Raw genomic sequence first — 25,110 nt, forward strand, 5'->3', positions numbered from 1 at the left:
TGTGACATGCTTTATTGTGATACTGGCTTTGTTGCAGTGGTCTGGAACCGAACCTGCAACATCTCAAGTATGCCTGTAATTATTTTTTTATTCAGACTTCCCATTCTTAGGCTACTACTCCAAGCATTAACACTTAGTTTTCTTATAGTTAATATTTTGATTATTATCCTTTCCAGAATATTTCACTGGGACAGTTAATTCAAGTGGATAGATTATAATGTCAAGGCCACTATTTCATCTCCCATGAGATTAAGTTGGCGTTATTCAGGAAAAACCCTGTTTGGTGACTGTTGTGCTTTACATGACTCAAAATAGGAATTTTTGATTATGCACATGTCGGGAAAGAAAGCTTAGATGGTTTTGCTCCAAGATCAGTAACTAATAGAATAAAACCCCTCACTATTTGATTTAAGACAGCAGTATCATCTTTATACATGAAGGCTGGTCTTTTATAAATTTTTTTTTGTCATGTTATATTCAGTAAGAAAAACTGGCTACCTGAGCCTCTACAAGTTCTCAGAGCAGAGCTGACTGGTTGATTGGTATTCTTGTTTGTTTGTGTTTTGTTGGTTTTTTTTTTTTTTTTTTTTTTGGTGAGGAAGATTCGCCCTGAGCTAACATCTCTGTCAGTCTTTTTCTATTTTGTATGTGGGATGCCTCCACAGCATGGCTGATGAGTGGAGTAGGTCCATACCCCAGATTGAACCTACAGATCTGGGCTGCTGAAGTGGAGCACAAGTAACTTTAACCATTGGCCATGGGCTGGCCCCCAGTTGATTGGTATTCTTCCACCTTGTGAAACTGGTTTTATTATCTCTGTCTTTTAAGTCAAAATCATAAACTGGAGAAAATGATCTCCTTGGCTCTGTAATTTTCTCGATTTCATTTCTGTGAGTTATGTGTACGTGCTTGTTACCAGGCTATCTAGTCCTCTTTTCCTAGGAAATTGACGTTGCACAATGGTTAAGAGCAGGGGCTTTTGATCTGCTCAGATTCAAATCTAACTGCCACTTACTACCTGTGGGACTTTGATCCAGGTGCTTTGCCTCTGCCTCATCTGTAAAGGGGAACACCATCCTCCCTTATAGGGTTGTGAGTAAGGACTGAATGATTTGTAAAGACCTTGGAGTAGTACCCAGCTCAATCAATGAGGGGAATTTTTTTGGGACTGCCATTATTCACATTATAAATGGGCACATACACATATTCTACAACTTGCTTTTATCATTTGACGGTTTCCCTGAGAACAGTGCCAGTGCACATAGATATATGGCATTCATTTTCACCATAGAGCCATCTGTGGGTAGGTACCATTCCCTTTAAAACCTCTTCTCCCGTGGGTGGTTCTTGTTTTGATGTTTTGTAGGATAGATTCTTAGGAGGTTAACTGCTTAGCGTGTGGATGTACATTTGGAACGATGGATGTTGCCAGATTACTTTCCAAAGAGTCAAACTAGTTTAGCCGCCTGTCAACAGGATATAAATGCCCATTTTTTTACACTTTTGCTAATACTGAATTTTATCAATCCTTTTGATTTTTGCAAATCTAGGGGGAAATAGTAATACCACTATCATCTCGTTTTAATTTGTGTTCAAATGATTATCTTTTTGTGTATATTATGCTCATCTTTCCTTGTTTATTAGCTGGTTGATTTCTGTTGTTTTTATTGTGTCTTTCCTTTTCAGTCTATAGAGTTGTCCTATTAATTTGTAGGCACTCCTAATACATTCTGCATAGTAATCTTTAGTTTGTTTTATAGTCTGATGTTTGTGTTTTAATTATTTTTATGTTGTCTTTTGTGGTACAAAATTTAAATTTTTTAAATATCCAATCAGTATTTTCTTTTATAGTTCTGGATTTTATGTTTTAGTTAAGAAGAGCTTTTCCATCTGAAGTTATAAAAATATTGCCTACATTTTCTTCCAATATTCTTAGAATGTTCTTTTTTTAAAAAAACTTTTAGGAGGCTGGCCCCGTAGCTGAGTGGTTCAAGTTCTGCATGCTCTGCTTCGACGGCCCAGGGTTCACAGGTTCGGATCCTGGGTGCAGACCTACTCCACTCATTAGCCATGCAGTGGAGGCATCCCACATACCAAGTAGAGGAAGATTGCCACAGATGTTAGCTGAAGGCTAATCTTCCTCAAGCAAAAGAAGAGGAGGATTGGCAATGGATGTTAGCTCAGGGTGAATCTTCCTCATACAAAAACAAACAAACTTTTAGATCTTTAATCATTTGGTATTTACACTTGTTTATGTATACATTTTTCCAAATGGAGAACCATCCATCCCAACAAAATCAGCTTGTCAAGTTTTACTGAAAAGTTTCTTAAAACCTTGGAATTGCATTGAATTTGTAGGATACTTTGGGGGTGGCTTCAGGATTCATCATGTGCATAGATGGCACTACAGCTTTACCCACTGGATTGGTTTGCTGTAGTAGTGAGTTCTGTAATCACATGGGCTGTGACGATGTCTTTCTGAGATGTGACACGTGAAACAAATTTGGAATGGAATTTTATTTTATAGCTATGGGAAGTTCAGTTTTCATGCTGTAACTCTTCAGTCCTACAAACATTTATATGCTCTTAGCCAGATACTGTATATAAAAATCATGGATAAGGTGTATTTTCAATGCCTCTGGAGCATACAGTGTAAAGGGAAAGACAGATATGTAAACAGATGATTTGTAATAGCTCATAAGTATTTGTACAGGGTATTCTTGGAATACTGAAGAATGACACTCAACACAGTGGACGTATGACTTAGCAGGTCAGGTAAGAGCTTGTGGAGGAGGTAACATGTGAAGTAAATCTTAAAGGAAGGATAAGAGTCCGCTGAGTGCAGGGTGGCATTTTAGAGAGGGGATGAGGGGTAACAAAGGATGGACCAACTTCTCATGAGCAGGTCTGACAGTATGAAGTGATATATGTGCCTTTTCTATAAGTATATATTCTTGAGTCTAAAAGGTGGGGTTGGCTGGGGAGCCAGTAGCCCAACTATAGAGGCCCTTGCTTGTACAGCATGCTAATTTGGTATTTGTACTCCAAGAAACCCGTGACTACTAAGATTCTAAGGAGTAGAGGGGTGGTGACAAACAGTTTTGCACCTTAGGCATTGTGAAAGATGTGTTTGCATGGCTGAGATGGGTGTGGGGAGGCAGTTAGGAGGCTCTTCTGGCAATGATAACAGGCAGTGAGAGAGAATGGAGGTGAGAAGAAGGAAGGAGGGACACATGAGAAATGTTTAGGAAGTCAAATCAGTAGGGCTTGGTGATTATGTTTGGGAAAAGAAAGAGAGGGAAGAGTCAAAGTTAACACCCAGGTAAGAGCTCAGGTGACCAGCTGGGTGACTGGGGATAGAGGCAGGGGCTGGGCTTGGATGTGGGGAGGGAGTGGCGTGGGTAAGTCAAAATTTAGACATAGTTTCACTCATCTGTGGGATAGACAAGTGGAGATGTCCAACTGGCAGCTGATTCTGGAGTGCCAGAGAAAGCTCTAGACCAGATCCTGATTTTGTGCCTTGAGTCTATTGTTAGTTATTTAAACAATGAGAAGGGGATGTGAGAACCAAGGGAGAGCATAAAGGTTAGTTAAAAAAGTAAGCCAAAGCCCAAACCTTAGGGGCCATGACATTTAGTGGACAAGTAATAGTAGCAATAACTAACATGTAATAAACGCTTACTGTATTTTACATGGGTTAGTTTTAATCCTCATAGCAATGCTAGGGATAAGGTACCATTATTATTCTGTTTTTATAGAAGAGGAAACAGGCCCAGAAAGTCTGTGTACCCACTATCACACAGTAAGTGGAGGAGTCAGAATGTCTGGCTCCAGAGCCCAAACCCTTGCTGCTGTGCCCTACTGCGTGGGAAGGAAATGGGTACAGATGAAGGAAAATGTGGAGAGCTAGAAGAGCACCTCAGGAGACGAGGTAGTGTTTGAAGTAAGGCCGTGTCAGTGAGGAAGCCGAGAAGCCCACTGAGAAGACTGGGAGCACAGTGGGGTTAGACCCGGCTGGCGGAGGCCTCCCTGGAGCAGTTGGGTGCACTGTGGTCGATGGAGGAGTGAGGGGGGACGGCAAGAGTGGCCTATTGTGAAAAGGCTGATGTGAAAGGAAGAGAGGAGAATCAGCAGTTATGTAGTGCAAGTTTTGTTTTTAATTGGGAAATTCACGAATGTTTACAGTATGAGAAAAAGTCAAGGAGAAGTTGACGATATAGGAGAGTGGGGGGAAATCGATGGAGCAGATTTTGAGGTAAGAGCATTTAATTTACCACCCTCCCTTTGAAACACTCCCATTCATTTGCTGACATGTCCCCACATGTCCTTGACTTTCTTCTGACCTATATTGAGAAGGTGAATCCTTCTGAATCTCCTTTGGGAACTCTTGTTTCTCTGGCCATCCTTGCAAAGATTTCCCCTCAGCTCTTTTCATGCTATAATTCCAGGTAATCTCATTCATCTTTGTGTTGAAAAATCCCAAATCAATACTCGAGCCTAATATCTTGACCACTCAGCTCCCTCCATCCAATTGATTTCTTGACATCTTTTATATGTCTTACAGTTTCCTTATCCTTAGCATGTCCATGACTGGACTCATTTGGGATTGCTTCAATTGTGACTACCTTCCCTACACCTCTGCCTCAACACACACACACACACTCTTCTGTAGGTTTTAGCTTTGGCGTTACCTCTGCCAAAATCTTTCCGTAGCCCTTCAAGACTTCCATAGCTCAGTTCTTCCCTGTCTTCCTACAGTATATTGTAGCTGCCATGGACACATCTGTCATCCTCAACTGAATGTAAACTGCTAGGGGGTAGGGTTTATGCCTTAATCACAATTATATCCTCTTTGTCTAATGAAAAAAATTAGACTGTAGTATATGGAATCAAAAGCACGTAAGGTGTTGATGCCTTGAAAAGGAGGAAAGAACATATTCTCTGAGACTGGACTGAAGGAGGTGAGAATAGATGCTTACCTATACATATTTATAGGTTACACAGGAAGTTGATGGGGTTAGGGAACCCATTTTCACAGTAAAGTAGGAGGTAAATGTTTTACTTAGAATGAGAGTGAGGGGCTTAGGTTTGGGGCTTGAAGAGGGTAATGAAGAAATTGTCAGGCTAAAGGGCCAGGTAAGGGAGACGACCGAGAGGAGAGCTATCCATTTAGAGCTGAAGCCTGCTGTAGGCCTCTTGCAAATTAATTTCTAACCCACGACTCAAACCATGCCAGATTCTGGATGTCTTTCACATTCACTTCATTTTGGAATGTCTTTCCCATTCGTTGTAGTTATGGATTTCTTCAGGATGGTTAGGTCTACAAACCAGTACTTTTACCTGTAAGCTATGAAGTTATCCCATTTGCCTATGATTAAAATAGTGGGATTTAAAAACAAAATCCTAGTTTGGGAGCTAAAAGATACCTTGTGTATATCCTTCCTTACTTAATGTTATATTTCCCAAATATTTACATGTGAAAAAAATAAAGATTGAGATAAAACTCTTGTGCTTTATTTTTTAGAGTGAAAATACCCATATTTCTTTCAGTAATAAAAATGGAAATATGCTTGTTTAGAAGTTTTGTTGTGAACGTGACTAAGTTGTGAAATTAAAAATTCATTCTGTAGGTTCACAGATTCTCATAATAAAATAACTTTTCGACAAAAAAATTTTCTAACACGACTTCTCTTACCAAACCTTTGAGATGGATCCACTTAAGAGACAGTCCTTAACATTGACCATGTGTAGATACATATATGTGCATGTGTATCTACATACCTATATTCCAAGATAAAGTGGAACAGCATTTTCACAAGTAGTGGTCACATCTTTATAAAAAGGAAATTTAGGTCCTGTAATGTCACTCAGAAGTGAAATATTCGAAACTGAGCTTGATGGAAGGAAGAAGTAGCTGAGAAACACTTGCTGAATGTCTTTTTGGGGGGAGGAGAGTAATCAGGTACTGAACTCATGCAAAACAAAAGCAGTCCTGTTTGCTCCCATGGCTGGACGTGCTCCAGGCAGTGTGGAGTCTTTTAGTGTATCCTCTGCCACTGGGAACATGCTACTGTTATTGTAAATGTAAATATACTGTCTTTCTAAAACAGGCATACCCCATTTTTTCTAAAGTATCACTAAAGGTGGCTGCAATTTACATTGTGGATATATAGCCTTCTGTAGAAGGCAGCATCTGTTATTAAAATAGCCCCAGTATTACTCCATCAGAAGATACCACTGCCTCTAAATTCCCTGTACTGGACGTAGTCCACGAGTTCTTTTATTAATTTATTAATAATAAATATGCTTGATAACATCCTATGCTTCAACTGATTTCTCAGATAGGGACTGAAGCAAATCTTTATAGAGAGCAGAGTTCATGAATCTGGGATATGAGTCTCTGTGCATTAAGGTGTAAATCTGAAGCTGGGCATCATCGAATATGTGTTGGGATGGCTCCACCATGTTCCTATTGATGACTTCTCTTACTCGGGAGTCTAAGCTGACCTGTCAATAGAAACAAGAGTTGTATTAGACACTTTTCTCTTTGGAAATCCATCCGAAACTCCCATAGCTTATTTTGTTTTTCAAAAATCCCAAACCAAACAAGGTCATCCAAAAATCCAAACTTCCAAAAGAGAAACTGAACGCATAACGAACCAGGACGCTCAAGCTTTAGTGGCATCAGGAGAGCCTGGAAGTCTTGTTAAACAGATAGCTGAGCCCTCCCCGCAGAGGGGCTGACTCAGCAGGTCGGGGGAGGCACCTGATAGTATGGGCGGGGGGTTGTATTTCTCACAAGTTCTCAGTAATGCTGGTGGGGATCACACTGCTTTCGAAAACCACAACACTGTTTTGCTTTTTAAAAATGAGTCTATTATGTCCTTTGAAGAAAAAAGGTAGCATGCATGGACTTACCCCTTGCTAATTTCCTGATAACATTAGGGTGAAAACCCGGAGGTCCCAGGCTGTAACCAGCTAGAACACAGGGACAGACTTCTGGGAATGAGTGCCAGCCAGGCTGGCTGGTGAAGTGGAAGCTGACTCAGAAGCACCATGTGGAAGTGTTAAAATCTTGGGGCCTGTGTGTAAATCTCAGCTCTGTTACCGCTTGGTTGGTGGGCCTTAGGCAAAGTAAACTGTGCCCTGATGAACTCCTCCACAGAGTGGCGATGATGACGGTAGTTGTTGGATTTTTGAACGAGAATTTATTTAAAGTGCTTGGAATTCAGTAAGTCCCTAGAAGATGTTGGTTCTTCTTACTCTGATGTTTTGCTCATTCTAGATGAGGCTCTCTCTCAGACCAGAGCAAGCTCCTGGGCTCAGACTTTTCCCATAGGATGCCAGACAAACAAGAGGACAGGCCACTGCTGCAAAGATGAACTCACACATCTTCTCTTCTGTGGGAAGAACCTTAGCCGAACCCTCTCCACACCTGTAGGCCATGACAGTTCTAATGCTCTGCAATGCACATGCTATTGTGTAATATAAAACCAAAAATAGGATTAGCTAAATCATTAAATATGGATTTCAGTGATCTATCTTTCCAGATGCATATATCCATCTTCCTCTTAGAAAGCTCCTTTTGCTTACCTACAGGTAACTCAAACCTAATACATTCAAAACGGATTCCCAGCAAACTAGACATGCAAAAGAATGAAACTGGACCACTTTCTTACACCATATACAAAAATAAACTCAAAAGGGATTATAGACTTAAATGTAAGACCTGAAAATATAAAACCCCTAGAAGAAAACATAGGTAGTAAAACTCTTTGACATCAGTCTTAGCAATATTTCTTGGATCTGTCTCTTCAGGCAAGGGCAACAAAAGCAAAAATAAACAAATGGGACTACATCAAACGAAAAAGATTTTGCATAGTGAAGGATGCCATGAATGAAACAAAAAGGCAACCTACTGAATGGGAGAAGATATTTGCAATTCATATATCTGATAAGGGGTTAATATCCAAAATGTATAAAGAACTCAATACCACTCAATATCAAAAAAACAATCTGATTAAAAAATGGGCAGAGGACCTGAATAGACATTTTCCAAAGAAGCCATGCAGATGGCCAAGAGGCAAATGAAAAGATGCTCAGTGTCACTAATCAGGGAACAAATAATAAGTGTTGGAGAGGATGTGAAGAAAAGGGAACCTCATGCACTGTTGGTGGGAATGTAAATTGCATAGTGCAGCCACTATGGAAAACAGTATAGAGCTTCCTCAAAAAATTAAAAAATAGAACTACCATACAATCCAGCCATTCCACTACTGGGTATTTATCCGAAGAAAATGAAAACACTAATTCAAAAAGATATCTCCCCACCTACGTTCACTGCAGCATTATTTACAGTAGCCAAGATATGGAAGCAACTTAAGTACCCATGGGTAGATGAATGGATAAAAATAATGTGGTATATATACAAATGAAATACCACTCAGCCATACAAAGAAGGAAATTCTGTCATTTGAGACACTGATGGACCATGATGGGCACCATGCTAAGTGAAATAAGTCAGAGAAAGAAGAATACTGTATGATTTCACTTATATGTGGAATCTAAAAAAAAACCCAAATGAACAAACAGGACAAACAGAAACAGACTCAGATACAGGAAACCAGTGGTTGCCAGAGGGAGGAGGGGGTGAGGGAAAGGGCAAAATATGTGAGGGGGATTAAGAGGCACAAACGTCCAGTGGTAAAATAAGTCATGGGGATGTAACGCAGAGCATAGAGAATATAGTCAGCAATATTATAACTTTTGTATGATGACAAATGGTTACTAGTCTTATCAGGGTGGTTATTTTGTAATGTATATAAATGATGAATCACAATGTTGTACCCTGGAAACTAATACAATATTGTATGTCAACTATATTTCAATTAAAAACAAAAACCCAGATTCCCAGCATCTCCAGATCTCTTTCTTGTACAGCTTGTGAAGGAATGGAACTATTTATTCCCACCTAGTTCAGAGTCCTGCTCCTCCCTCAGTTTCCCTCTGGCTCTATATTCAGCCACAAAATCCTTGGGACTCTTCCTCTTTAACACCTCTCGAATCTGTCCACCTCTTCCCTCCTCTCTGCCATGACCCTTATGGAGGTCACTCAGCGTTTCCGGCTGGATTTGTTCACCAGCCTCTTAACTGGTCTCCGGCTGTCCGTCTAGTGCCTCTCCCAATCACTCCACGGTTAGGCCAGAGGGATCTTTCTAAAGTGCAAAGCCCACGCTGACACTCCAGCTTCAGACCTTGCACTGGCTGGTCAGTGCTCTCAGGATCAGGTCGTAAGCCCACAAGTTCCAAGTTTAAACTTTTGAGGCCCTTAACGATCTGCTTCCACTAATTCCCCAGCTCTACCTCACTATTACACTCAAGAATTTAAAGAATTTCACTTGAAACTTAAAGAAAGTAAGAGTTAGGACGAGCTGGTCTTTGTCCTTCTGTCTGAATAATCTTTCCCCCTACTCTGTCTCGCTCAGTCTACTTCTCCTTCCCGTCTTGGTTTAGATGTCCTCCACCCGTCCTGGGAAGCCTTCTCCAACCACCTAGATGTGGGTCCCGTGCTCCCTAAGCTATCCCTGTGGCAGCACTCACCACTAGAAAAGCCTCTCCTAGAAGCTTCTAGAATATAAAGGCCCAGTGCTTAGGAGCACAGCTCCTGCACAAAACAGGGGGACTCAGAACACATTGTTGGCTGGATGGAGGAAAGCTCCTACGCTTGTTAGAGAATTAGGCTAAGAGTTACTGCAGAAAACACTAAAAAATATTCTAGTTCACAAAGAGGGCACAAATGGAACTATTTCATTCTGTACAGCCTTCATCTGAAGAATATCCCTGTGAGTGCTCGGCGGGGATGGTGTCTGCTCAGGATGGTGAATGGACACAGAGGGTCACGGAGAGTGGCCGGCTGGGGTGTGCCTGCTCCGGCGGGCACTGAGGCAGGGTCTGCTCCCGTCCTGCCTTCCAGTCCTCCCGAAAGTTCGAGCCAGGGGTGATGTCCCATTCATACAGAAATACACTCAAGGGGATGTAGCGATTAAAGGAGAGAACTGGGGTTCAAACCCAAGTGAATCTGACCCCAAAGTCTATGCTCTTAAAATTTTTAAGCTTTTACATTTCAAGTAATAGACGCTTATATCTGGGAGGAAAGGGTCATCTTTTTATATCATTTTTGCTTCATAAATTTGCTAAAAAGTTTTTTGGTTGTATAATGCTTTAAAAGACAGTGATGAAAATCTTGCCTAAAAAAAAGGAAAATCATGACGAAATAAAAATACATGGAAGCCACAAATTAAAGGACAAAAATTCTCTTGCTTTTTATCAATTCAAAATGGAAATAAATTTCTGAACCTCGTATTCATACATCTGTCAGCTGAATACTGCCACTTCACAATGCAAACCTAAGTAAGCAAATTGAGCCCCACTCCCTTTCTCCCAGGCATGCTCCCCACCCTATCAGTGAACTACGCCACCCCCTGGTCTGTCCAGACCAGGCCTGTTGGAGTCACTGGAGACTCAGCTTGAGCTCAGCTCAAAGCCTTCCTCTCTCATTTCTCTTCAGCTGGCCTACTGAGGCCCTCCTCATGTTCAGTTTGGACAACTGAGTTGGTCCTTCAACTGTCTTCTGCCTCTAGTCTTCATCTCCTAATGCATTCTGCAGCCATATTGGCCTTTGAAAAATCCAAATTTGATGATATTACCAGGCTAAAATCCAACAGCTTCCCAGGAGATACATCAGAAAACCTCAGCATGGCTCCCAAACCTCTTGATCCTCTCAGACCATCCCCTTTTCTAAACTCTCCTCCCGCTGCCTGCTGCCAGCCCAAAGAGTTTGGAAAACAGCTACACTTCAGCCACAGCAAGCTGCTGACACCCTCAGTGTCCATGCACCTGCATGCTTTTATCCTTGGTCCGCCTATTTCTATTCTCTGTGTTTCTGGTAATTTCCTTTCATTACCCTTGGTCCATCTGTGTCCTCCCCCTCATTCCTGCCCACCTCACTGCTGATGGCTCCCCCCACCAGCCCCTGTTAGGAACCTGAGGCAGCTCACCATGGGCTCCATGTCTGTTGGCCTCTTGTCTATGAGTTCCCTGACAGGAGAGGCCTGTTTTATTAACTTTATATTCTTAGCCACATACAGTAGGAAATAATGCATGATTTTTAAAGTTAGAGCTACAAGGCACTTAGTTTTGAGACCAACTTAACTTCCTAGATTTTAGATTTCAAGGCACAAAACCTCTGAGAGATGGAAACTTGCTTGATTTCACCCATCTGATAATTTCCCTGACATAAAAAGGACACCCTGGGGAAACCTTTGTAGCATCAGTGATGCTATTACTATCTAAACAATAATGATACCTGTAAAAAAGATTTTGCTCAGAATAAAAGGATAATTTTATTTAAAGCAATGCTTATAGGGTGTGACTTTTAAAAACAGTGTTAATGATAAAATGCATAGACTCCCTCTTCTGGAGAATGTGATGAAAGTTCTGGATACTTTTTCCAGAAAAATAGTCTTTCACAGATTTTAGGGGCATTCGGAGCCCACTGGTGGGACCATGGTCAAAGGGATTTCAATATTATGAATAGTGGTGGAGTCATTTCCTATATTTTGGGAATAGCTGGAACTATGCCAGGTGAACAGGCCCAAATTGTTCATTTCACTAATGGCCTCCTGGGAAAACACCTTCCGGTGGGTACATACCTCTTTAGGAGAAAGAATAGAAACGTAGTCTTCATATATTATCCTTGCTTTCTCTTCAATAATGTTTTTATTAGCTTCTTTTTTCAGTTCCTCACACGCCATCCAGAAAAGCATATTTTCTTCGCTGAATTCTGTTCGGAGGAATTCTCGGAAAGCATTCCTTCCCGCGGGAGTGAGCATCAGCTTGTCGAACGACTGAGCCCAGGCGCTGACTTCTTCCAAAGTGGGAGCTGGGCTTGGTGGAGACCGAAAGAATCGGGCAAAAGGGAGCTCTGTTATTGTCAGTTAATTTGAATTTCATCATGAGAAACATGTCTTTGTCCCCTCTGAAAATGAAAGTGTGCACTTAGGCCCTTTTAGGAAGGGAAAGAACTGTTCTCACTTCCTTAAGCCTTTGGCCAAAACACAGGAGTATGATACTTTCAACCTGTCTAGCTGGACTGCACGGCTACTGCCTAAATGCTTGCAAATGAAATGGCTGGAACAACTGCTAAGAACATACTTGTTTACATCTAGGCACATCCTGCCAAGGTCTTTAAATTATAGAAGTAAAGAAAAATCCTATAACCGCCTGACCAAAACTCCCAGGCACCTGTCACAGACCTAAGTCAGACCTGAGCACACTAACCTCCAGAGCAGCGAAGGGGGTGGTGTCTGTTTAGTGTTTTTCAAAACTCTGTACTATTTGAGAAAGAGAAAAGAATATGTTATATAAATGCAAGTTACAAAGGTTGACAACAAAATGAACCCTTAGGAATTCACCATTTCCCTTCAGAACCAGGCCACCACCAGCAGCTGCGTTCACCTCGGCGCTGCATCCACACGGGGCTCGCCTGACGCCCCCATCCCCAGGAGAACCACTATCCATGATTTGCGGCCTACCTTTTTTCATTTGTTTTTATTTTAATTGTATTGGGGTCAGAAAACACAGTCTAGTAATTATCTGTGCTGTCTCTTTTCCATTACTCTGTTTTTCAGTTTTTATGTATGTATGTAGCTCTGAAGAATATATTTTCTACTTTTTGTTTTAACTGTATAAAATTGGCTTACTATATGTTGTCCCCTGCCACTCGCTTTTTTCACCCCAGGTGTCTGAGATGCACCCGTGGTGGTGTATGTGGCCAGAGTTCCTGAGGAGGATGCATCTCTAATTTTGCATTCTTGTACCATCCTCAGCTGGTGTTGGTGTCACTGTTACATTGGCCTCTTAGACATCTGGGTGATTACACAAGACATGGATAACCTTGGAATGATCTTCTCCTGGAACTAACCCATAAAACCAATTGGATCCAGTGTTTATTTTGTAGGAAGGGTTGAATTTTGTCATGGGTTGAATCGTGTTCCCTAAAAAACTTGTGTTGAAGTCCTAACACCCAGGACCTCAGGATGTGACCTTATTTGGAAATAGGGCCTTTGCAGATTTAACCAAGTCAAGATGAGGTCATCACAGGGAGCCCTAATCCAACATGACGGGTGTTCTTTTAAAAAGGGGAATTTGGACACAGAGATGGACACATGGGGAAAAGGAGGTCATGTGACTGGCTTGATGTAGCTACAAGCCAAGGAATACTAAGGATTCTTGGCAACTACCAGAAGCTGGAAGAGCAAGGAAGGATCCCCCCCCTTAGAGCAGTGAGATCGCGTGGCTCTGCCAACACCTTGATTTTGGACTTCTGGCCTCAAAAAAATTTAAAAATTAAGAAAAAAATACAGAGGGATCTCACATATCACTTGCCCAGTTTTCCCTGTTGTAACATCTTGCAGAATTATAGTACAATGTCACAGGACTCCTGGACATTTGTGATAGTTGAATGCTGCTTACTCATTTTTGTGATTCCATCTTTAGGTGGTTTAAACATTTCAGAGACCATTTTATTTTTTATTAGCTTATATTTTATTACATTTTATGTTTTATATTTTTATTACAGATGATTCTAACATCTGAAGTCCTTCGGGTTCTAAATCTGAATGTTGTTTCTACTGACTCTCATTTGTGGTATGTTGTTTCCTTGTAGTTTCATAATTTTTGGTTGATCTTAATCTTTGGGAAACCAAGAGTCAAAATTGAGGATGCTTTCTTTCCTGCAGAGAGGTTGTGTTTGCTTCTTCTGAGATATAGGAAGTGCTCCTGACCCAGGACCGCCCTAGCTCCTTTCGCAGATCAAGGCTTAATCGGGAAATCTCAATTTCAACAGCTTGTCCCACACCCATGCGGCCTCCAGCAATTGTCTTCCCGGCCTTGCCCTCAGAGAAAACCCCACTCTCCTGTGCTGAGCAGTCTCCACTCAGGGTTTTGTTTTTCAGGTACTTTGTCATTTTCCTTACTTTCTGTGGGCCCAGCAATGCAAAAACTTTGAGATTTATGTAGAATCTGTTGTTTTTAAGATAAAAGCTGTTTTTAACAAACTCATAAATTGTGGAAGATTTTAATATGCTTCCCAGACTTTGAAAAATCTGGGTAAGGATAAATAAGATGAACAAAGAAGAAAAACATTTAAGTAAACTTTTGGGCTTCTTGTATTTTTTCCCCTCAGAAATAAGCAATTTAATACAAGTCCTATTTGAACAATGCGTTTAGGCGATTTGTCTAGTATGTGCAATTATATAGGCATAATACCAAGAAAAGGTGTAAGGACAGTTAAGTGAAAGGAAATCAATTGATAGTATAGGAAGGAAAAAAGACAATTTTAAAATTTGGCACTATGGAAAGTCATTTATTTGTTGCTTTTCAACTTTTTCTCAAAATACTTAAACTTAAAAAATAAGGGGCCGGCTGGTGGCGCAGGGGTTAAGTTCACATGTTCCGCTTGAGCGCCTGGGATTCACTGGTTAGGATCCTGGGTGCGGACATGGCACCGCTTGGCACACCATGCTGTGGCATGCGTCCCATGTATTAAAAAAAAAAAAGTAGTGGGATAGCTGGATCGTATGGTGGTTCCATTTTTAATTTTTTGAGGAATCTCCATACTGTTTTCCATAATGGCTGCACCAGTTTGCATTCCCACCAGCAGTGTATGGGCGTTCCTTTTTCTCCACAACCTCTCCAACATTTGTTACTATTAGTTTTAGATATTTTTGTCATTCTAATGGGTGTAAGGTGCTATCTTAGTGTAGTTTTTTTTTATTGAGTTAATGATAGATTACAATCTTGTGAAATTTCAGTTGTACATTAATGTTTGTCATTCGCGTTGTAGGTGCACCACTTCACCCTTTGTGCCCACCCCCCACCCCACCTTTGCCCTGGTATCCACTAAACTGTTCTTAGTCCACATTTTTAAATTCCTTATATGAGTGGAGTCATGCACAGATTATCCTTCTCTAGCTGGCTTATTTCACTTAACATAATTCCCTCAAGGTCCATCCATGTTATTGCAAATGGAATGATTTTGTTCTGTTTTGCAGCTGAATTGTATTCCATTGTATATATGTACCACATCTTCTTTATCCATTCGTCTGTTGATGGGCACTTAGGTTGCTTCCATGTCTTGGCTATTGTAAATAATGCTGCAGTGAACATTGGGGTACATAGGACTTTTGGGATTGCTGACTTCAAGCTCTTTGGATAAATACCCAGTAGTGGGATGGCTGGATCCTATGGTAGTTCTATTTTTAATTTTTTGAGGAATCTCCATACTCTTGTCCATAGTGGCTGCACCACTTTGCATTCCCACCAGCAGTGTATGAGGGTTCCTTTTTCTCCACAACCTCTCCAACATTTGTTACTATTAGTTTTAGATATTTTTGTCATTCTAATGGGTGTAAGGTGATATCTCAGTGTAGTTTTGATTTGCATTTCCCTGATGATCAGTGATGATGAGCATCTTTTCATGTGCCTATTGGGCCATCCGTATATCTTCTTTGGAGAAATGTCTGTTCATGTCTCCAGCCCATTTTTTGATTGGGTTGTTTGATGTTTTGTGGTTGAGTTGTGAGAGTTCTTTATATATTATGTATATTAAGCCTTTGTCAGATATATGACTTGCGAATATTTTTTCCCAGTTAGTGGGTTGTTTTTTTGTTTTCAATCCTGTTTTCATTTGCCTTGAAGAAGCTCTTTAGTCTGATGAAGTCCCATTTGTTTATTCTTTCTATTGTTTCCCTTCTCTGAGAAGGCATTGTGTCCAAAGAGATCCTTTTAATACTGATGTCAAAGAGTGTACTGCCTACGTTTTCTTCTAGAAGCCTTATGGTTTCAGGTCTCACCTTTAGGTCTTTGATCCATTTTGAGTTTATTTTGGTGAATGGTGAAAAAGAATGGTCAATTTTCATTCTTTTACATGTGGCTTTCCAGTTTGCCCAGCACCATTTGTTGAAAAGACTTTCTTTTCTCCATTGTATGCCCTCAGTTCCTTTGTCGAAGATAAGCTGTCCATAGATGTGTGGTTTTATTTCTGGGCTTTCAATTCTGTTCCATTGATCTGTGCACCTGTTTTTGTACCAGTACCATGCTGTTTTGATTACTGTAGCTTTGTAGTATGTTTTGAAGTCAGGGACTGTGATGCCTCCCGTTTTGTTCTTTTTTCTCAGGATTGCTTTAGAAATTCGGGGTCTTTTGTTGCCCCATATGAATTTTAGGATTCTTTGTTCTATTTCTGTAAAGAATGTCATTGGGATTCTGATTGGGATGGTGTTGAATCTGTAGATTGCTTTAGGTAGAACGGACATTTTAATTATGTTTATTCTTCCAATCCATGTACATGGAATGTCTTTCCATCTCCTTATGTAGTCATCCAATTCTCTCAGAAAGGCCTTGTAATTTTCATTATATAGGTCCTTCACTTCTTAGCTAAATTTACCCAAAGGTATTTTATTCTTTTTGTTGCGATTGTGAATGGTATTGTGTTCTTGAGTTCTTTTTCTGTTAGTTCGTTATTGGAGTAGAGAAATGCTACTGACTTATGCAAATTGATTTTGTACCCTGCAACTTTGCTGTAGTTGTTGATTACTTCTAACAGTTTTCCAGTGGATTCTTTGGGGTTTTCTGTATATGAGATCATGTCATCTGCAAACAGCAAGAGTTTCACTTCTTCCCTCCCTATTTGGATTCCTTTTATTCCTTTTTCTTGCCTGATTGCTTGGCCAGGACCTCCAGTACTATGCTGAATAAGAGTGGTGATAGAGGGCATCCTTGTCTTGTTCCTGTTTTCAGGGGGATGGCGTTCAGTTTTTGCCCATTGAGTATGATGTTGGCTATGGGTTTGTCATATATGGCCTTTATTATGTTGAGGTAGTTTCCTTCTAAGCCCATTTTGTTCAGAGTTTTTATCATAAATGGCTGTTGGATCTTGTCAAATGCCTTCTCTGCATCTATTTGAGATGATGATGTGGTTTTTATTCCTCAGTTTGTTGATGTGGTGTATCACATTGATTGATTTGCGGATGTTGAACCATCCCTGTGTCCCTGGTATGAATCCCACCTGATCCTGATGTATGATTCTTTTGATGAATTGCTGAATTCTGGTTGCCAAAATTTTGTTTAGAATTTTTGCATCTATGTTCATCAGTGATATTGGCCTGTAGTTCTCTTTTCTCGTGGTGTCCTTGTCAGGTTTTGGTATCAGCATGATGTTGGCCTCATAGAATGTGTTAGGAAGTGTTCCATCTTCCCTAATTTTTTGGAATAGCTTGAAAAGGATAGGTATTAAATCCTCTCTGAAAGTTTGGTAGAATTCCCCAGGAAAGCCATCTGGTCCTGGGGTTTTATTCTTTGGGATGTTTTTGATTGCTGTCTCAATCTCTTTCCTTGTGATTGGTCTGCTCAAATTGTCTGCCTCTTCTTGAGTGAGCTTTGGGAGATTGTAGGAGTCCAAGAATTTATCCATTTCCTCTAGGTTATCCATTCTGTTGGCATACAGTTTTTCATAGTATTCTCTTATCATCCGTTGTGTTTCTGCAGAGTCTGTTGTTATTTCTCCTCTTTCATTTCTGATTTTGTTTATTTGAGCTTTCTCTCTTTTTTTCTTTGTAAGTCTGGCTAGGGGTTTGTCAATTTTATTTATCTTCTCAAAAAACCAGCTCTTTGTCTCATTGATCCTTTCTACTGCCTTTTTCATTTCAATAATATTTATTTCTGCTCTGATTTTTATTATTTCTCTCCTTCTGCTGACTTTGGGCTTCATTTGTTCTTTTTTCTCTAGTTCAGTTAGGTGGAGTTTAAGGTTGCTTATTTGGGATTTTTCTTGTTTGTTAAGATATGCCTGTATTGCGATGAATTTTCCTCTTAATACAGCTTTTGCTGTATCCCATATGAGTTGGTATGGCATGCTATCATTTTCATTTGTTTCCGGTATCTTTTATTTCTTCTTTAATTTCTTCAATGATCCATTGCTTGTTCAGTAGTGTGTTGTTTAGTCTCCACATCTTTGTGCCTTTCTCAGCTTTTTTCTTGTAATGAATTTCTAGCCCTATAGCATTATGATCGGAGAAGATGCTTGTTATTATTTCAATTTTTTTCAATTTGTAGAGGCTTGCCTTGTTTCCCAACATACGGTCTATCCTTGAGAATGTTCCATGTGCACTTGAGAAGAATGTGTATTCAGCTCCTTCAGGGTGGAGTGATCTATATATGTCTATTAAGTCCAATTGTTTTAGTTTTTCATTCAGCTCCACTATTTCCTTGTTGATTTTCTGCCTGGATGATCTGTCCATTGATGTGAGTGGGGTGTTGAGGTCCCCTACTATTATTGTGTTGTTTTTAACATCTTCCTTTAGGTCTGTTAATAGTTGCTTTATGAATCTTGGTGCTCCTGTGTTGGGTGCATAGATATTTATAAGCGTTATTTCTTCTTGATGAAGTGTCCCTTTGATCATTATATATTGTCCCTCTGTGTCTCTCTATCCCTGTCTTATTTTAAAATCCACTTTGTCTGATATAAGAATTGCAACACCTGCCTTTTTTTCCTTGCTATTAGCTTGAAGTATTGTCCTCCACCCCTTCACCCTGAGCCTGTGTTTGTCCTTGGGGCTGAGGTGTGTTTCTTGGAGGCAACAAATTGTTGGATCTTGTTCTTTAATCCATTTTGCCACTCTGTGTCTTTTTATTGGAGAGTTCAATCCATTCACATTGAGAGTGATTATTGATGCATGTGGACTTAATGCTGTCAATCTGTCGCTCATTATCTTGTTTTCCTGCATTTCTTTTCCTGTGTGCTTTAGCCTACCCATTTAATACTGCAATTTCTTATGCTGGGTTTCTTAGATTTTTCCTTATTTATGATTTGTGACTCTGTTCTGTATTTTATTTTAGTGTCTACCCTGAAGTTTGTATTTAGAATCTCGTGTATAATATAGTCTATTCTCTGCTGGTCTCTTACTTACTTGGCCAATACTGATTTAGACCCTTTGCTCTTCCCCTCCTAAATTATTATTTTCATTTCTTATTCTAACTTGTGTTATGAATTTGTAGTTAGGGTGCTAAGATCGTCCTTGTTTTGGTAGTTTCCTTATTTTTACCCTAATGCTATAGTTGAATATTTGCTATCCTGTTTTGGTTCTATCCATCGGTCTCCCTAGTCTGTGGATTGTGACCTCTTTCTCCCTTTTTTCTTTTTTCAGGTATGAGAGCCTTCTTGAGGATTTCTTGTAGTGGAGGGCTTTTAGTTACAAATTCCCTTAACTTTTGTTTGTCTGGAAAAGATTTAATTTCTCCCTCATATCTGAAGGAAATTCTTGCTGGACAGAGTATTCTTGGCTGAAGATTTTTATCTTTTAAAGCTTTGAATATGTCACTCCATTCTCTCCTAGCTTGTAAGGTTTCTGTAGAGAAATCTGCTGAAAGTCTGATAGGGGCTCCTTTATAGGTTATTCTCTTCTTTTTTCTTACTTCCCTGAGTATTCTTTCTTTATCTTTCCTTCTTGCCAATTGTACTACTATGTGCCTTGCGGTAGGTCTTTTTACATTGACAAATCTAGGAGATCTGAAAGCTTCCTCTACACACATTTCTCCGTCAATTCCTAGATTTGGGAAGTTCTCGTCAATAATTTCGTTAAGCACACTTTCTGCTCCATTTTCCTTTTCCATGTTCTCAGGAATTCCTATGATCTCTAAGTTCTTACTCCTCATTGAATCCACTATCACTTGGAGATTTTCCTCTTTTTTAAAAATTTTTAGTTCTCTTTCTTCCTCTGTCTGGAGCCATTCAGCCTGTCTATCTTCAATTATGTTAATTTTCTCTTCTATGGTGTCTACACAGCCATTCAGGGAATCCGTATTCTGTTTTATCTGGTCCATTGTGTTTTTCATCTCAAGTAATTCTGTTTGATTCTTCTTTATGATTTGAATCTCTTTTGTGAAGTAACTCCAGAACTCATTGGCTTGTTTTTCTATCTTTCTCTCTACCTCATTGAGTTTTTTGATTATAGCTGCTCTGAACTCATTATCACTTAGTTTACCTAATTCCAAGTCCTCAGGACTTAATTCTATGTTTTTATTGTTTTCCTTCTGGTCTGGGGCTTTTATAAATTGCTGGATGGTAGAGGAGCGGTTTTTTCGCATGGCGGTAGAATTCGGTTGCAGTTAAAGCCTGTCGCCACTAGACGGGGGGTCGAGAGCCACGTGTTCTGAGCTCTCCGCCTTTGGGCAAGATGGTGGTGCCCAGTGCGCTTTTCTGTGAGGGAGGGGCTGCTATTCTCATTCACCGATCTGGATTCAGATCAGTTCTGTTCTCTGGTCTCCCGAGGCCCTGGGTTTATGGGGTCCCTGCACACGGAAGCTTTCCCCCGTCAGTGGGTTTCCACTGAACCAGTGGCAGGAGTCCTGGATGATCCCCTAGTCATGCGGTGCCTCCCCAGCTCCTTCCCAACCCGTGCCGCAGTGATCGCAGACTCTAGGGGAGGAAGCGATGTTCTCTCCTACCCGTTCCAGTGCCTCCGAGGCTGTGAGCAAGGTTTATGATCTCCGCCTTCTTGGTATTGTAGGTCTCTAATGTGTTGGCATTAGATTTATTCTCTGAAATTCAGTTTTTCCAATCCTTTGTTGTATTTTGGAGGGGAGAGAATCCTGGGTCAGCTCACCCCACCATTTTGCTCCACCCTTTCTCTATATTAGTGTAGTTTGGGTTTGCATTTCCCTGATGCACAGTGATGATCAACATCTTTTCATGTGCCTATATGATCCAGCTATCCCACTACTGGGTATCTATCCAAAGAACCTGAAATCAGCAATTCCAAAAGTCCCATGCACCTCTATGTTCATTGCAGCATTATTTACAATAGCCAAGACGTGGAAGCAACCTAAGTGCCCATCAACAGATGATTGGATAAAGAAGATGTGGTATATATATACAATGGAATACTACTCAGCCATAAAAAAGAACAAAATTGTCCCATTCACAACAACATGGATGGACCTTGAGGGAATTATGTTAAGTGAAATAAGCCAGATAGAGAAGGACAATCTCTGTATGACTCCACTCATATGAGGAATTTAAAAATGTAGACAAAGAGAACAGATTAGTGGCTACCAGGGGAAAGGTGGGGTGGAGGGTGGGCACAAAGGGTGAAGGGGTGCACCTACAACACGACTGACAGACAATAATATACAACTGAAATTTCACAAGATTGTAAGCTATCATTAACTCAATAAAAAATAAAAGAAATAAATAAATAAACAAAGTAGAGGAAGATGGGCATGGATGTTAGCTCAGGGCCAGTCTTTCTCAGCAAAAAGAGGAGGATTGGCAGCAGTTAGCTCAGGGCTAATATTCCTAAAAAAAATAAATAAATAAAAATAAAAAATAATACATTAGCTAAAGTATAAGTTTATAATTAAGAAAAACATGGACTTTTAAAACTTTCTTGAAAACCGAACATGTGTTTCATTATGGTCTTTTATTGTAAAAGCATATCATGTAAAAACAAAACAATGTCATACGTTTTGTCAAGAAGCATCGATTTTTATTTATGATATGCAGGGATGGGATTATAATGGAACTAAGTTTTCTCCCTGTCACCCAATGAACTAAAAGGAATTCTTTAGGGTGAAAATGTGATGGCTGTTATGATTTGATATTATTAAAGTGCATTTGGAGAAACTGTGTGTTCTGTTGAAACATATAATGCAAAAAAAGTCAAACTAATAACGTTGCCATTTCTGTCCATTTAGTGAGCTAACCCATATGAGAGATTACCTTTCTTCACAGGTTGGAAGGTCTTCTCTTCCGAGCTCATGGGAAGCCCTCATGGGTCTCTGTTCTTCTTGGTTTCTAACAGTGAGACTGCACGAGACAAGACGTTTACATGTCAGTTGAGATCATTCTGTAGCAAGGAAAGACTTTTTAGAAATATTTTAAAGAGAACTACAGATTACGAAGTAGAATTTCTTCTTTTTCTTGAAAAAAATGACCCTGATTAAAGGTTTTCTTAAGAAAACCAAAAGCAGGACAATGAAGTATTAGCAAAATAAATTGTATTTATAATATTGTGGTCTACACTAATTGAGGGAGAGTTAAAATTATTATTCAATTACAATTAGAAGAATAATCTTTTCTTTTTTTAAAGATTGGCACCTGAGCTAACAACTGTTGCCAATCTTTTTTCTTTTTTCTGCTTTCCCCCCCCCAAATTCCCCAGTACATAGTTGCATATTGTTAGTTGTGCGTCCTTCTAGTTGTGGCATGTGAGACGCCACCTCAGGGTGGCCTGACAAGCGGTGCCATGTCTGCACCCAGCATCCGAACCAGCAAAACACTGGGCCACCAAAGTGGAGTGCATGAACTTAACCACTCAGCCACAGGGCCAGCCCTGGAATAATAATTCTTTTCATGAATATACATCCATTAGAAAGTAGTAAAAAAGTAAGATTATCATAATGTTTTGGGTTTTCATTTCATATCCTGCACCTTGAAAAAAAGTATACATTCTCCAGACTTCGTTTCCAGTTGAAATGGAAGTTTTATAAATTTGTAGGGACACATACAAAAGTATTAGAGAAAACTGTGAAAGAGTACAATCAAAATCTACTACAGCCATGCATCCCTTAACTATGGGGGTATGTTCTGAAGAATGTGTTGTTAGGCTATTTCATCACTGTGTGGACATCGTAGTGTGTGCTGTGCAATCCTTGATGGACTAGCCTACCACACACATAGGCTCTATGGTACTAATCTTATGGGACCACTGTCATAGATACGGTCTGTCATTGACAGAAACATCACTAGGAAGCTCACGACTGTATTGTATCTTTCAAGAGAGTTCAAATTTGCTTATATACACTTTGTACATTTCATTGTAAATTTATTCCAAATATTTTTGTTGTTATTGTAAATGGAATTTTCACTTACATCTCATCTTCTAACTGGTTATTATTTATACACACGAAGGCTGTTACTTTCTTAATAGCATTATTGAGCTATCATTTATATATCATAAAGTTACCCACTTAAAGTATTCAATCCCGTGGTTCTTAGCATAATCACCAGGCTGTACCACCATTACTACTACCTAATTTCAGAACATTTTCATCACCCCCCAAAGAAGCCCCATACCGGTTAGTAGTCACTCCTCCTTACCTCCTATCTCCCACCTCCACTAGCCCTAGACATACACTAATCTACTTCCTGTCTCTGTGGATTTGCCTATTCAGAATTATACAATATGTGGTCTTTTGTGGCTTCTTTCACGTGGCATAATGTTTTTAAGGTTCACCATGTTGTAGCATGTATCAGTACTTCATTCCTTTTTGTGGCTGAGTAATATTTCATTGTATGGCTATACCACATGTTGTTATCCATTCATCAGTTGATGGACATTTAGCCTGTTTGCAGTTTTTGGCTATTGTGAATAATTTGACTAGGAATAGCCACATACAAGTTTTTGTGTTCACGTCAGTTCTTATTTCTCTTGGGTAGATACCTAGGAGTGCAAATGCTGTCATATAGTAACTATATTTTTAAAATTTTCAGGAAGTCCCAAAGTGTTTTCCAAAGCAGTTGCACTATTTTACATTCCCACTAGCAATGCTGGAGGAACTTATTTCTCCATTTCCTTGCCAACATTTGTTATCCTCTGTCGTTTTTGTTCTGGCCATTTAAGCAGGTATGAAGTAATATCATATTGTGATTTTGATTTGCATTTTGCTAATGGCTAATGACATTGAGCATCTTTTCATGTGTTTATTGGCTATTTGTACATCTTCTTTGGAGACATGTTTATTCAGATCCTTTGCCCATTTTTAAATTGGCTTATCTGTCTTTTTATTTTTGAATTGTAAGAGTTCTTTACATTCTGAAGGCTATTATTTTTTACGTTAATTTTATATCTTTCTTCTTCACTGAATTCTTTTGTGTTTGCATCAGTGTAGCAACAATTCTCTGGGGTTTCCAGGTGTACTACTCTCATATTATCTGCAAATAGGGAGTTTTTCCTCTTCTTTTCCAGTGCTTAGGCCTCAGGTTGTTTTCTCTTGTCTAACTGCATTGAATAACACCTAAAATACAGTGTTACGAGTGGAGATAATGGACATCCTGCCTTGTTCTTGACTTTAGCAGGAATGCTTTCAGTTTCCTATTAATATCAAAATGGATTTTTATCTTTATTTGAGTTTGCTTTATCTTACTACTGCTACTGTATTATCTTTTCTATTCCCTTTATGATATCTTTCCTTAATAATCTACACCATTTTATAAAAGTGTTTCAGCCTATTTTCAGCACATCTGCTTATGAATTTTTAGTAACTGTGTGTGTAGTTCTATTTTTCTTTAAATGCAGTCATTAGACATGCAGGAACTCTTTTGACTTACTGCTTTCATGATGCCAGAGCTAAAAAGTTTCAGTAAATAATGGTTTCTTAAAACAAGAACAAAACAAAAACACACTTGAGAGGCACTTGGGTGGTATTCTCTCTGTAGGAGCATGAATAATGCCTGATGTCCTAAGCTGCTTTTGTAAGCAGAAAACATTACTAAAAAGAAAGGAGGAATTTGACACAAGATTCCTAAGACAACTGGAAGTTACATTGTGACTAAATAATGCAATATTTATTTAAGCTTTGACATTTTTTCCATGTCTTGTTCTTTTAAAAGTAGGAATATTTCTTAAGGAGACAATGTGTTCTTGAAAAAGTGAAGAACATATTTTCTGTCAATTTGTTTTAACCTGAGTTTATTGTTATTGTTATACTAGAACAAGAAAATGGCAATAGAGGGGCCAGCCTCGTAGTGTAGTGGTTAAGTTTGCTCGCTCTGCTTCGGCGGCCCAGGCTTCGGGGCTTCACATCCTGGGCAGAGACCTAGCCCTGCTTGTTAAGCCATGCTGTGGTAGCAACCCACATGAAGTAGAGGAAGACTGGCACAGATGTTAGCTCAGCGACAATCTTCCTCAAGCAAAAAGAGGAGGATTGGCAACAGATGTTAGCTTAGGGCCAGTCTTCCTCACAAAAAAAAAAAAAAAAAAATGTCAATAG

The 25,110-nt window shown here is 39.6% G+C and overlaps 1 protein-coding gene across 6 annotated transcripts in view; it reads right to left on the reverse strand.

The window, feature by feature from the left end:
* Positions 1–4,134: 4,134 nt before the first annotated feature.
* Positions 4,135–25,110, reverse strand: part of RGS20 (regulator of G protein signaling 20) — a 65,667-nt gene continuing 44,691 nt past the window's right edge. For 4 of the 6 annotated variants that reach the window (XM_014728018.3, XM_070222251.1, XM_014728017.3 and 1 more), the window contains exons 3-5: positions 21,839–21,925; positions 11,712–11,946; positions 4,135–6,507 (exon numbers count right to left, since the gene is read on the reverse strand). In XM_014728018.3, coding sequence (XP_014583504.1) covers positions 6,319–6,507; positions 11,712–11,946; positions 21,839–21,925 — 511 coding nt within the window. In that variant the 3' untranslated portion in view covers positions 4,135–6,318. The remainder of the gene's footprint in view (positions 6,508–11,711; positions 11,947–21,838; positions 21,926–25,110) is intronic. The other 2 variants (XM_070222252.1, XM_070222253.1) reach the window with 1 other exon arrangement.

This window comes from Equus caballus, chromosome 9 (genome assembly GCF_041296265.1).
Source record: "Equus caballus isolate H_3958 breed thoroughbred chromosome 9, TB-T2T, whole genome shotgun sequence".
Lineage (NCBI taxonomy): Eukaryota > Metazoa > Chordata > Mammalia > Perissodactyla > Equidae > Equus > Equus caballus.